The sequence below is a fragment of the Rhinolophus ferrumequinum genome, chromosome 17 (assembly GCF_004115265.2).
Source record: "Rhinolophus ferrumequinum isolate MPI-CBG mRhiFer1 chromosome 17, mRhiFer1_v1.p, whole genome shotgun sequence".
NCBI classification, from domain to species: Eukaryota; Metazoa; Chordata; class Mammalia; order Chiroptera; family Rhinolophidae; genus Rhinolophus; species Rhinolophus ferrumequinum.
The window spans coordinates 49,954,895-49,969,178 of record NC_046300.1 but is presented as its reverse complement, the minus strand read 5'-3'; the positions used below and the strand labels follow the sequence as shown (position 1 = coordinate 49,969,178).

The 14,284-nt window shown below is 43.0% G+C and overlaps 1 protein-coding gene across 1 annotated transcript in view; it reads right to left on the bottom strand.

Moving 5' to 3' along the window:
* The window catches only part of CACNA2D3 (calcium voltage-gated channel auxiliary subunit alpha2delta 3), an 841,437-nt gene that overhangs the window by 285,115 nt on the left and 542,038 nt on the right, over positions 1-14,284 (bottom strand). Inside the window, 1 exon segment of the mRNA XM_033132710.1 lies at positions 6,434-6,512. Coding sequence (XP_032988601.1) covers positions 6,434-6,512 — 79 coding nt within the window.

Below are 14,284 nucleotides of genomic sequence, written 5' to 3'. Positions count from 1 at the left end.
TGTAAAGCAGATCATCATGTCCCTGCATACGATCCCCAAACAGATTCTATTTAGAGTGAGAATAAAATCCACGGGTCTTACCCTGACCTCCAAGACTCTCCTTCAGTTGCCCCCAGCACTTACCTGAATGACCTCACCCCCTTTTGTTTTCTTACCATTGCTCTCATTGTTTCAGCTCCCTGGCCTTTCTCTTCCTCTCATGTGCCAAGGTCATTCCCCTCTCAGGCTTTTGCCCTTGCTGTATGTACCCTCTGCCTGGCACACCTTTTATCTAGCTTCTCTATGGCTGGTGCTTGTTTATCACTCAGGATTCAGCTGTCTGAACTTATTTCATCTTACTTCACCCCACCTTCACTTTCTTCAGAAGATCAATCAAGTGCTGAATTCTGAGTTACTAGTTTACTATGTTCTCTTTCATCGGAATATTAGTTCCACAAAATGTTACATAAAGCTGGAGCCAGTCTTGTCTGGAGTGGTATTCTCAGAGCTGGGAGCATGGCTTTGTGGGAGCCATTTGTAATGCAGGGACACTCACTGAGGTCCCACTGTGAGTCACCTTGCCCCTGGGTGCTCATTGTACAGGGACGAAACAGAACACAGAGAGGTCAGTGATTTGTCCCAGATCGATTTGAATCCAGGTTCATCTGATTCTAAAATCTTTGCTCTTGACCACTGAAGACACTGCCTCTTCCTGTTTTAGAAAAGGACAGGATGGGATGCTCAGGAGTCCTGGTCGGGAAAGATTGAGGATGGGATGGGGGCATGTATGGTTCTCTTCCGAGGGTCCTGAAAACTGCTCAATAATTAGTACCAAAGACCCACTCAAAACCCAGGCCACAGTTCTAACTTATATTTCAATATATAGACCAGGGATACAGACGTATAAAAGGTAAGAAAAGCTAAAATTATAAAAATAATATTAATAATGTATATTGTAAAGCTTAATGCAATTTTAATTCATCTAACCCCAATCCATTAAAACCTCAAACCTTTCTGAAAGACTCTTCTGTTTTTAAATGTTTTCATCTAAGTTTTAGTTAACAAATGTACCTTTTGATGGATAACAGGAAGTCGCGGAGGGCTGGACGCTTTGGCTGTAACCATAGACACTTCCCTCGTTTTCCCTCTGCTTTCTCTGAGCTGCCCCTTCCCTCCTCCCCACCCCTTTTGAAATTTCTTTTAAATTCTAGCTCTTGAATGTTTATTCTCTTCTTTAATGTGCCTTTTTGGACTTCATATATCATGTAAGAAAACCGAATCAGCGATCATTCGGTAATTACCAAGGAGTAATTAATGTGAAATTAACCACCTATTACAAATGGTCTTCTCATTTTTCTAAGTAACATCGATTTATTTACCTTCTTCCCTTGCAGGGTCTCCTGTGAACTCTGGGTTACAAACTACTCAGTGCGATAAAGGACATGCAGCCTGGTACTTTGTATTTCTGAGATTCTACCACCCTTACTTCGAGATTTCTTGAGTCCCTGGTCTAAAAGGGGCCTTTGCATGAAGTGCCCCATCAGCACGTCTTTCCATTCTCCACCTTGTGAAGATGCCAGAGCCGAGGGCCCCTGCGTTTGCTCCTCCATGGGAGACCCTGGCTGGGTCCTCATTCTGCCTTTGGTGTGAGTGGTTCTACTCCCTTTGAGTCTTGACAAACACCCTTTTCCCCTCCAAACAAGATAAGCTGAAAACAAAGCCAGTGATCAGATTTCAGTCTTCTCGGGGTAATGGGTTGGGCAGGAACGTCAATGGTGTGGCCTCGTTTGTATTCCCGTCTGGATGACAGTGTTCTGGAAAGACCCTGACAATATTCTCTTTCATCTTCCTCCCCCATCAACATCACAGACTATTGAAAAACCACTTACTTCTGTAGAAAAATGTATAACGTATAAACAACTTTCTATCTGCACATCTCCTTGGACATTCACTAAGGTCTGTTGGGCCCTGAGAGCCAAAGGCACATGTCCGATGAGCCAACCAACCAGGAGAGAATGACCATGAAGGCAGGGAGCCGCACAGCCTTGGTGGACATGTGCCCACCTGGAGAATAAGGCTCTCAAGTATGAAGCCATCTGAATAATCAGCCAGACTCTCAAATTTAGGAACAAACTTTTTCCTTTGTGTAACTGGGGGCTGGAAGTTAGGGGAATTGGAGAGATATTGGTCAAAGGGTACAAAAAATTACACAAAGGTATCTGAATAACTTTCATTTTTGCCTTCTTCCACGTGTTCCAAAATACGAAGAGTTTTAAATGCCACTTTCCCCCTACCCTCACCTACAACCATTCTGGCCTCATAAATTTGAATCTATCTTTTAGTAGACAAGACACTTGAAAAGGTAGAGTGAGGGTAAGAATTTTTTGATGGGAAAAAGGCTTTGGGTCTGAACTTCTGGGGAGGGCTCAGGCCACTAGTTCTCTTTCAAAAAAGGAGAGAATAACCGTTAACCTATCAAAGAGGGACAAGTGAGCAGACAAACAAGAGAGACTCATGTGGAGTTTCCATTCGAACTTAACGATGACTGATTGGTTGAGAACCCAAATAGGGAGGCCCTTCTTTATTTGCACAGCTGGAAAACACTCTATTCACCGTGATTTCTGAAGGAGAATCAGGCAGTACTTCTTTAACATCTTGGCACACAGAACATTAGAGGTCATCACGGCATTATGGCATATCTGGACTAGTCAGCCCCTCTTTTCAGTTTTCCCAGTTCACTTATTTATCCAACCGTGTGAATGCAGAACTTTATATTCCACAAGCCATTGTACAGTGGCAATGATTGTTCTAATGTATTTAAAATGGTTTGCTGCTTTGCCTCATTAGGGCTGGTTCCCTCAAGATAAGACTTAGTTATGCATAAAATGAAACAAACCAAGGAGCTCCAGGCCTCTCTAGATTTTGCTAGTCGATTGGAGGAGGCAGAGAACAACCATTTCCCAGGGACAGTGTCTGAGGTCCACTGGCTGAGAACCATCTCCATGGCTACCAGACTTCCAAGCAAAAAGTTCTGTACCAACAGAGGGTCCTCGACCACTGACCAGGGGAGAGGTGCTGGCCTGACGATTCCTGCTCCTCCCCAGGGTCACTCTGGCCAAGCTTGGCCAGTCAGCCAACAGGCTTCTCCTTGGGCTCCCCTGGGCAATCCTTGGGTATGCTCTGGCCTCTCAATGCTAATGCTTCATTTCACCAAAGAACTTGTCTGAGTCAGGACGAAAATATGTAAGGGGGCCCCTCTGGACCTCATGTCACTTGAGATGAAAAATGTTATGCTGCCTCCATACTATAACAATCTGAGACTATAAACAATGATTTAATTAATGACCATAGTAGAATACTTGCTCACTGATGTTACGTGGTCTAAAACCCCATAACTGACGCAACGTGAAGCCAGTGTTTATATGGGCACAGATGACTGGAACCTAGCGTTTTTATGGCAACTGCTACTTTGAAGGGTGGTAAACAATGACATTTTATCCCCAAGGCCCTTTACAGTGCAGAAGGTGAAACTATGGAGAGGGACTGGCTCTGGCAGGGACGGAAACAACTGGATTCAGACAGGAAGAGAAGGAGAATTGCTGTGGAATCCAACAGCCTGGCCAGCTAAGCAGCTACTATTACCTTCTTGGATTTTCCAAGTTGCTGTACTCAGAACTTTTAAATCTAGAGGGTTGTATTCTATAGCCAGGCCCTGAAGTACTCTGAATTGACTAAACTATCTTCAAAAGGATGCTTCAAAGATTCTTATAAACAATGACTAAAACTAAATTATGGTGTAATATTAGTTGATTAAGACAAGACTTCAATTTGAGTAATTTTCATCAGCTGGACACAGACAGTGGTAAAAACAATAACCCGTGACTAAATGCATACTAGCTGATGGGAAGAACTACAATCTGATGTGGCAGGAATAACAGCAAAATTTTTCAAAAATGGACAGGAACTCTTTTTTTTTTCCCCCAAGACCACAGGATAAAGAAAAAAAAAAAGGGAAAAGTATAGTTCACTCAAGATTTTTAAATGTCAACAACGTCCCCCAAATTTTTTCATAATGGCCTCTTTACCCAGAGGACATCAGGGATGCACTCAGCCTCCATTGCCTCATGCCTCCATTCCTCCTACATTCCCCCTGAAACGAAGCCAAAGGCATGACTCTGAAACAATCAGAATCACTGATACCTTTGAGGCACGAAAGCCAATAAACCACAATAATTGTAGGATGTGTTATTTTAGAACTTCAAGGAAATGTAAAAAACTCTATGCAGCTCTCCACTTTTTAGATGAGGAAATTGAGACTTGCTTAAAAGACTGTTCCAAGTAGAAACAGATCATTAAAGGCAATGCTAAGTAAAGGAAAACCTAAGCAGAGGTTTATTTGCCTGGTTATACATGTACTCACTGAGAACGTCCCACACCCAACCCACACACAATGCTTAGCCCGTCTAAGCACACATAGTTTTTTCTCCATAGGCTTACCTCTGCCATACCAAATTTGGCAAGGGAGAGACCTGGCCCAAGCTGGGTGCCATAATTTATTTCAGGGAGGAAGGTGGGGGACTTGAAATCAGAACTTAAGAGTTGCTGATCAGTCTCAAATGGAGAAGATATAATCTTTTTTTCTAATACCATTCCTTGCCCACAATATGTGTTGTGTAGGTAGACGGGTGTACATGGTATGGGGTGACCCTTTCTGGATGTGCACACTCCATAGCAGAGAAAGTCTATCTGCAGAGGAGAAGAATGCCATGGAGTGTATAAAGAAACCAAGAAGGGAAAGAAAAACAAAAACACAGCTCCCTGGTCCCTCATGAGACACGAGCTTCCCCTCCCACTGTGGAAGCTGAGTCACTCCCCTCTCACTCCAAAACATTCCTCTTTTTAATTTCAGGGAGCAACACTGGTTGCTTGCAACTAAAATAACTTTGTCTTAAGTCACTAAAACTAGATCTGAGACTTCCAAAGCCTTCATTGTGTCCCCTTGCCTCCACTAATGTACAAACACTTCCACTTTTATAAAGGATGGCTTAGGAGACAATATAAAAATAGACCACTGAAATCCATCAATACCAATGTATGAGCAACAAGAAAGATCTTTCTTTATTAGTATTTGCAGTCAGGTTACTCATTTTTTGAGCATCAAAGGATCACTCTGAGTAAGGTAGGAGGAGGCTGGGGTCTGTCAGTGCTCAGAGTCACAGCCTGCCCTCACAGAGCGTGTAGCCTCAGAAGGGAGATAAGTCATGTCTGCAGGTCAATAAACACCAGGAAATAATATCGGGCAATTATGCGCCAGGCACTGAGCTACCAGCTTTACTTGCACAGCCTCATTTCATGCCCACAGTATCTGTATGGGGCAGGTATCATTCCCCCTGTTCTGTAGGTGACATAACTCAGACCCAGACAGGTTGGGTAACTTTCACATGGTTGGTAGATGATGGAGGCTGGATTTGGACTCAAGGAGTCTGGACTTTACTACCTATTTGCCTCCTGTGCTTTGCCTTATGGGTTGATCTAGGATGAAAAGAAGCTTTTCATAGACTGGAAGGCCCTGTTCCTTGTCTCCCTGTACCTTGCCCCAAAGCATTACTTCTTACACACAACAGGGGACCATCCATCAATTAACTTGTGAATATAGAAAACCCAACAATCATCGAGCTCTTACTATGTACCAGCATTGAACCAGGCACCTAACATGCATCATTTCACTAATCCTTATATTTAATAAGAGTCACAGGAAGAACTATTATCACCATTTCCAAGATTAGAACATTTTAAGGCAGGTTAGAGTTAACTGACTTAATTAGTTGTACAAGCTAAGTCACGCTATGGGAACTTATCAAACCAAAAATCTCAGTGGCTTAACACAAAGGTTTATCACACATACTATATATCCAGTGTGGGCTGGTAGATGGCAGGGGACAGGATAAGTGGAAAGGCATCTGGTCCATGTGGTCACTCAGGGACCCAGGCTAATGAAGTTTGCTCTATTTCATGACTATCCCATCATGCAGCTTCAGAGTTTATAAGAGCAGAAGAGAGTATAGACACCACCACACCAGCTCTTAAATACTTTAACCCAGAAATGGCCCAGGTTGGTTTTGCTTACAGCCTATTGGCCAGAACCAGTGTTGAGGCCCCTTGGGAATGGTGAATGAGCACATGGATATTTGGTGCACAGTAAATTCTCCCAATGTCACGCAGCTACTAAGCAGTAGAGTGGAAAGCCTTCACCACTCCATTTGACGATGTCCTCCAAATTTATAAACATATTTTGGAAGAAGCTGTTAGAAGCCTATCAATAATCATTCAGAAACACCCAGGCCTTATCTTAGAATTCCCAGTCTTCTAGAACTCTCTACTTTCTCATGACTATCTCAATTTCTGCATCTCCAAGGAGAAGTTATTCAGATTCAAGCACATTCGTGAGACCTACCTTTGTTGGCACAGGCCATCCACTTGAGATTGTCTGCAAAAGCCGCCTCTCGTCCAATGAGGTACGTAAAGATGCGAACCTGAGCGGAAGACAAACACACGGATCAATGGTGTTCACTTTTCTCTGTCCTGCACAGACCACATGCATGGCTCACACACATGTGCTTTACCTCTTTAATGCTCCATGCTTCCCATCTGTAGGAACATATTTAAAACATTTGAAGTACAGTCAGCTAGAAATATATTCAAAACCGGGGCCTTTGATCTTTTCAACCATATGGCACTGGTGGTCGTTGTTTTTCGGTGTGGAACTTGTGACAGAGGAGAAAAAGTTGCAATGGGAGGCTGGCAGCATCACGGGCCGGGGTTTGTTGCACACATATGGACAAGGATCATCCAGGCCTGGACCAAATCCGCAACCATTTTCCTCATCCGCACAGGAAATGCAGAGTGTGCACTTCTTGGGAATAAAAACGCCACTGAAAGACCCTTAACATTTCCCCCCAATGGTGAGGACAGGCTGCAGACACTCTTTTGCCATCTGTGGTGTCTGGTGTGATTTTAGGAGGTAATTAACTGGGACAAGAGGTACAGCCTGTAGCCAGGAGACCAATGGAGACACTCTCAAGCCTTCCTAAGTTTTTGGCTCCCATAGAGCAGAGAACACATGTAAAACCTTGGCTGTTTTGTTTGCTATTGCTTTCTCAACTGTCTCTCATGAGGCCAGAACACTTTGTTTGTTTATTTTTTATTAAAGTATAGTTGACATGCAACATATATTATTTTCAGGTGTACAACATAGTGATTTGACATTTATATTCCTTATGATGTGATCACCCCAGTAAGTCCAGTAACCATCTGTCACTGTACGGTTATTACTATAATACCAAATATTTTCCCTATGCTGTATATTACATCCCCATTATTTCTTCTGAAACTGGAGGTTTGTACCTCTTATTCCCTTCATCCTTTTCACCCATCCCCTTACTCCTTTCCTTTCTGGCAACCATCAGTTTGTGCTCGGCATCTATGAGTCTGTTTCTGTTTGTTTTGTTTGTTTTGTTTTTTAGATTCCACAGGGGAAATCATACAGTATCTGGAGAGGATGTGGAGAAAAGGGAACCCTCGTGCACTGTTGGTGGGATTGTAAATTGGTGCAGCCACTATAGAAAAATAGTATAGAGATTCCTCAAAAAATTAAAAATAGAACTACCATACAACCCAGAAATTCCACTTCTGGGTATCTATCTAAAGAAAACAAAAGCACTAATTCCAAAAGACATATGCACCCTAATGCTCACTGCAGCATTATTTACCACAGCCAAGCTATGGAAGCAATGTAGACGGCCATCGATAGATGAATGAATAAATAAGATGTGATATATATATATCACATATATATATACATATTTTTTAATATATATATGTAAAACTCAGCCATAAAAAAGAATGAAATCTTGCCATAACACCAGGGACGGACCTATTAATAGAAGGTATTATGGTATCATGCTAAGTGAAATTGTCAAACAGAATTCTTTGAAGTAAACCGAAACCCACCTCCCAAAGTAGTACTTGAGAGTTAGATGGAAGAAAGATGGGAATGAAAAGGGCTAAGACCCATTCGTTCAAATTTAAAATGGTATGTGGGTCAATACTGCACAGTCCAAATAAAACTCTACTGGCAGACCAAGGACAGTCCTTTGGTCACCTCTTGGAGACTGAGTTCAACGAAGACATGGTAGTAGACGAACAAAGCTTGACATGTGGAACCAAAGCTTTACCAGCTGATATTCCCTCAACAACTCCAGACCGGGTAAGGTACCCCTACTGCTCCTCCAGAGCCTTTATTACGATTGTACTTTCCGAGCATCTTGTGTGGTTACGTCTGGGACAATGATCTCCACTAGACTATGTACTTGATGAGGGAAAAGAAAGGCACCGTCTCTTTCCCCTGGCTGTGACCTGATGGCGCACAGTATTTGGAACATTACAACTCAATACATCAGTGGGTAAAAATATGTGAGTGCTCACAGCTGACTGGAAAAATGACGATTTTCTTTTAATGATGAATATCCTCTTATCTAGGAATTATAACTTGAAGACTTGTTTTTAGGCGATGGCTTATTTCCAACTACAGAGATGTTTAAATACACATTATCATGATGTAGCCTTAGTCTGTCCTCAGCTGTGTTCAGTAAGGCAGCCATTTCCCCCATCACAGCACCTGCAAGAGGGCTTCCTGGGTGGATGACAGGCAGAGATGCCTTTGCCTCTTTTCACTCCCTTAGCTTTTTTCCACATCATTCCCACTGGAGTCACATTGGGAGGAAGGCTTTTTTTTTTTTTTTTAACTGGGAGATTCTGGCTTGTCTTGGGAGATGGGGGGAGAAAGGGAAGATTCAGTCTCATACAGCCAAAGGTGGTTCCCCTTTACGCCCCTACAGAGAGCTGCCCTTCTTCACTTTTCCTGCCTCACCTCTGCTGGCATATAGCTGCTAATGTCTGATTTGGGGGAAACTGAGGCCCAGTGAAGTAAAGTGATTTGCTTAGTTTCATCAAATCCTGATCTAATCAGAGTGGTCTTCTGAGACTTCAGGATAACACTGGGGGTTCCTCTTCACCTCCTGGAGATGCTGGTTCCGTGAACGCAGAAAACTCCAACCAGCGCCAAGGCCCAGAGCCAGCACCCACAGCAGCCAGAACTGGAATCTAGTCTCTTGAGACCAGACCTGTGATTTTTTTTTTTTCATAACGTGTTGCCTTTCCTTTCAAATTTAAAGGCAACACTAGACTGATCCAAACTTGCATCCCCCTGGCTCTTAACCAAGCAGAAAGCACAATAGATAATTTTTAGGGACTGAAGCTATGAGTCCATCTTTGTAGGCAAAGAAGAAAAGACTGACACAGACCAACCCATTTGTTTTTGAGTAAAGGTACCTGTGTGCACCAAACCTCCTCTGCTGTCCAGATCCAGAACCAGAGGATGCCCTGAGCGCTCTCGGAGACATAGTTAAAACTCCAGAACAACGCTGTGAATCACTGGCAAAGCTGCTCTAATTCCTGATTTTAAAAGATGGCAACCCATTTGGAAAACCAGTAGAATTGTGCCAAACTTCAGACCAGACATGATTACTCAAGAATAATCGTGCTAACAATCACAATAATGAAAACCAGCACTACAACCCCCGCCACCACCACATACACACACACACACTGTGGCCTATATGGCCAGTATCCTCCCCTGGGTCAGGCAGGTGCTAAGGGATTTACAGCATTACACTTGTTTTGGTGGCTTGTATTTATCTTATTACTTAAGAGAGAAAATACGAATGTTTAATATTTCCATTCACGTGCAGTCCTTGCCTTGAATGAGGGCCTGGCGTCCTTATCTGAGTAGAAATGGCATGGAAGTGCCTTGTTGTATCTCTGCCTATAAAGTAAACATAATCAAATGATACTGGGTTCTCGCCCTGGATTTCTCACAATAACGCCTTTCAATTGGCAATGAAAGAAAAGGGATTTTACCCCAAAATAAATATTTTGGAGAGAAATTTAACAATATCTATAGCATTTTATAATTGGAAGTGTTTTCAGAACCAGTCATTCCACCTCTTGGCATTCATCTTATAGCCAGGATAACAAATAAAATGCCTATGGGGACCAAGCTCGTAACAAAGATGACAGGAAGTGGTAGGAGGATGAAGAAGTGTAGAGTGCATATCTTCTTAAAGCCCTGTAATTTACTTTTGCACATTTTCACAAATACACAAAAGTGATAAAAGTACAAGGATGTTCACATTCATTATTTGTAATGGACTTAAACGCTGGTAAATCCTAAGTGTCTCTTGATAGCTGATTGGCTAAAAAAATCTTATAGTTCATTTATACAGTGGAATACCACACAGTTATGTACTACTGTAGAAAGACATTCATTTAAACTGGTAAGGGGAAAAAAGCAAGTGGTGGGATACTGTGTAGTACAGAATCGTGTTTTTTTCTGAAAAGGGACTTGCTCTTTTTACTTCAGAAATTTCAATTTCATTCGAATGCTTTTTCAAATAAACAAGTGCTGCTTTAATTATTAAAGATCACTTTGAATGAAAGAAAAGGAATGACTGCTACTTCTTAAACCATTCGGTAAGGACAGAGGGAGAATAAACATAGCAGTGAAAATCAAACAGAAGAGATGACATGTGGAAATTGAGTCCGGCTCAGCATCGTTCAGGTGGACTGCTTTAGTCCACTGCTCAATGAACTGAGTGCAAATCTCTCTGAGCAACACTGCCAACTGCTCATTGGCGTCACTAACAGATCATGGAACCTGACGGACTTTATTGCCAGTGGCTGGACATTTCTTCCCTAAGAAGTGCCATCAAACAAACTTTTGCAAGTCCGCCTTAGAGCCAACTCCTTTTCTGACATGCCAAGGCGCCTCGGCAGAGGCAGCCTGGGGGAGGACCTGACAGCCAGGTGCAGGACACTAAATATCATGTGCGGGAAGGAGTCATGGCCCAGGTCAGACCATCACAGGCATCAGGACACACCAGTTCCCCAGAAAGGCCGGCCTTTATGCTCATCCTGCAGGCATGAAGGCACCACTTGCATTAACGCAGCACAAAGTTGGTGGAAAAAAGTCTTCACCAACCTATTAGTAGTTCGTTTTGATCCCCCGCTTAAGTTCGGATGGTTTTTAAATGTTCTACAAACCCAAGGAAGCTTAATAAAATGTTAAGATGTGGACATTCCAAAGTTCAAAGTCGCTTAATTTAATCGACTTAGTATAAAATTTCCCAAGTGAAACAAACAAAAAACTCAATCCAGTTTCTCCAAAAAACAGATTCATGCCTCTTACTCATATAGATAGATGCAATTCCCATGAAAAACAGCGGGGCATCAGTCCTCCACACCTTTGGTGAGCGTAGGTAGTTTGCATTTACAAAGATAATGACTCAAATTCTCCCCCATCTGCAGCCATTAAAATAGAGGAAAAGAAGTAGCTGCTAGTAGGGCAATAAGGGGATGATGCAGAGCCAGGACACAGGCTGCTGCCGCTTCCACAGGTCCCAACAGTAATAAATGGAAGGTCACCAATACCCAGGCTTTGGAGACAGTCCAAGAGTAGCAGCTCACCATCCATCTGCCACAAGCAACTTCTGAGCACTTACTATGTGCCAGGACCATTCCTGGGAATACGATTACAATGAATAAACAAAACACATTCTCGGTCCTCAAGGAGTTTACATTTTCATGAGTGTAAAACAGATAATACATGTCAAATTCACATATAATGTTTATGTATTTGTTGGATTAAATGCTTATGGAGAAAATAAAACGGGGTAAGGTAATGGTGAGTAATGGGGGTTGCTGTTTTAGAAAGGAAGGGAGGGAAGGTCTCCCTGATAAGGTGATACCTGAGCAGGGATCTGGACAAAATGGGGATGGGGGAGGGGAACAAGACACACGGCTATTGGGGAAGAATGTTCCAGATAAAGGGATCAGAAGGTACAAAGTCCTTGAGATAGGGCTGCTTAGGGATAATAAAGAGACCAGTGGGATGGAGTGGAATCTACTAGAAGGGGTTTTAGGCGATGGCTTAGATCGACCACAGGTGCTGAATCACAGGAGAATTTGGGGGCCATTTAGAGAGCGGGACTTTTCATTTTTGCAGTGAGAAGAGAAGCCACAGGGGGCACTGAATAGAAGCCTGACATGAGACACATATAATATTGTAAACGGTCATTCTGTCTGCCATGCTCAACCAGGCTGCCCATTTGATTTCCCTGTGATGATCTTATCATTCTGAATGCCCAGGTCCCATCGAAGAACAATTAAATCAGAAACTCTGGAAGCAGGGTCCAATTTTTAATCTCCTTATGGAGGTTGCAATGTGCAGCCAAGTTTGAGAACCACAGTCATAGGGAGATAAAGATAGAAACAGAGATACTAAGTAGGAGGCCACCGAAACGTTCCAGGTGAGAGATGACAGGCTCTGGCCAGGATGCTGAGAGTTGTCAGACTTCTCTGGGCATCGGATTCACTAGGAGTTTTTGAACTGCCTGTTAGAGGTGGAGTCCCCAGCACCGATCCTCCAGAGATTCAGATTAAGTTGGTCCAGGGACCTAGATTTTTTAAGAGCATCCATGATGGGTCTGATACAAGTGCTCTGAAGTCAATACTTAAAAAAACAAAAATACCGCCGAGAAGATGTGGCCTGAACAAAGAGAAGTGGGGCTGGGAATTCCTTATTTCCCCGAAAATAAGACCTAACCAGAAAATAAACTCCGTACGTCCTTAATCTGTATCTTCACAAAAGATATTTTTAACCAGCTTCTGTTATTATTTGCTCATTCCTAGGACTGCAAATGCAGGGGAACATTTCTGAATAAAATCTTAATCTCTAAGCAGAAGATGAGGGTTAGAACTTGATTATTCACAAAAGTGATTCATAAATCACTGCCAATCTGTGTCTTCATGAAAATGCTGCAAGAGCAGAGGTGGACTCAGGGAGGGTTGACACCAGTGGAAACAGTTATATCGAGCACGCTGCTTCAATCTAGAAGCTATCATGCTCATAATAAAAGAAGAAACATCCTTATCCAAAGGGACGAGAAAGGCAAGTAAGGTAACGCTGTCCTGTGCAGCGATAAAGAGGGAAAAATGAATTAAATTACAAAAGTAATAAAATTTCAACAAATGAATACCATAGATCATTATGAAAAATGAACTGTCAGTTTGGGGATGCTCTAAGAGTCTGTATAATCTCCTTCCTCTCAAGCACAGTCCCTAATACTTCATGTGTGATATTGAAAATATTCCAAATGAGGGGAAAAAAAAATCACCATTTGTAATTTCTGGCCAGGGTGATGGAAGTCCAGTTTTATGGTCATGTTTTTTTGTCAAAGTGAAGGAGATGGGTGTCTGTGGGTCACCCAGAGACTGTGACCTGGGTTAGCACAGTGGACCAGAGGGGGTTACACACCACTTAAAGTAGCAATAAAAAGCCAAGCTGCAAACTTTCTGGGGGGGTGGAGGAGGGTAAACTTCATTCAGGGAGCAGAACCAGTGCACTAACTGTATCTCTTTATTTTCTGTATTTCTGGTGCTCTGATATCTGGAGCCTTGCTGCCCTGGAGGGACCGTCTGTCCCAGAGTTAGCCAATTCCTGGAGATAGTATACAACTCGCCTCCAAGTGCACCTTTGATATACAAACCAACCACTCCAGAGCCCAAGTCTCCAACCACCTCCTTCTAGCAAGTGCTCACACCCTTGGCCACTATCCACCTGCCCTAATCACCCCGGGGCCTCGTACCCGACAAGGAGGGACAGCACCCCCCTACACCCAGAGCCACTGTAATGCTTCAGTCGTAAACCTGCCTTTCCTGCTTTGCCTCTTTCTTCTCATGAAAACCACCAAGGTCTTCAGTCCACTGCCTGCCCCACCCCTGTGCCCACTCATCTTGCCTTGCTGCTCCCGCGTGACCCTTCATGCTATGGCATGCCTCTTGCTTCTACAGGACTATGAGTCTAATAAACTTCCTCCTTCATGACAGTCATTTCCATGTCTGTGTGCTTTACCATATCTGATGAAAACAAATCCTCAGTATCTTTAAAACAGCTGGGAATCAGAAGACTTGGGTTCCACTTACTGGCGTGGTGACCTGAGTAAGTCAGTTAAACCCTATGCTGTCTACCTATAACATGTGGATCGTCCCGCAACCCTGTTCACTGTGATTGATAGCAAATGAGATAATAAATGAAAAGACAGGTCAGCAGCAATGGATTCCAGGAAGCTAGGGCTGTATTCCACTGGTGTTTCAGATCATTTTTCTTCAGTAGAACTAAACAAGGTCA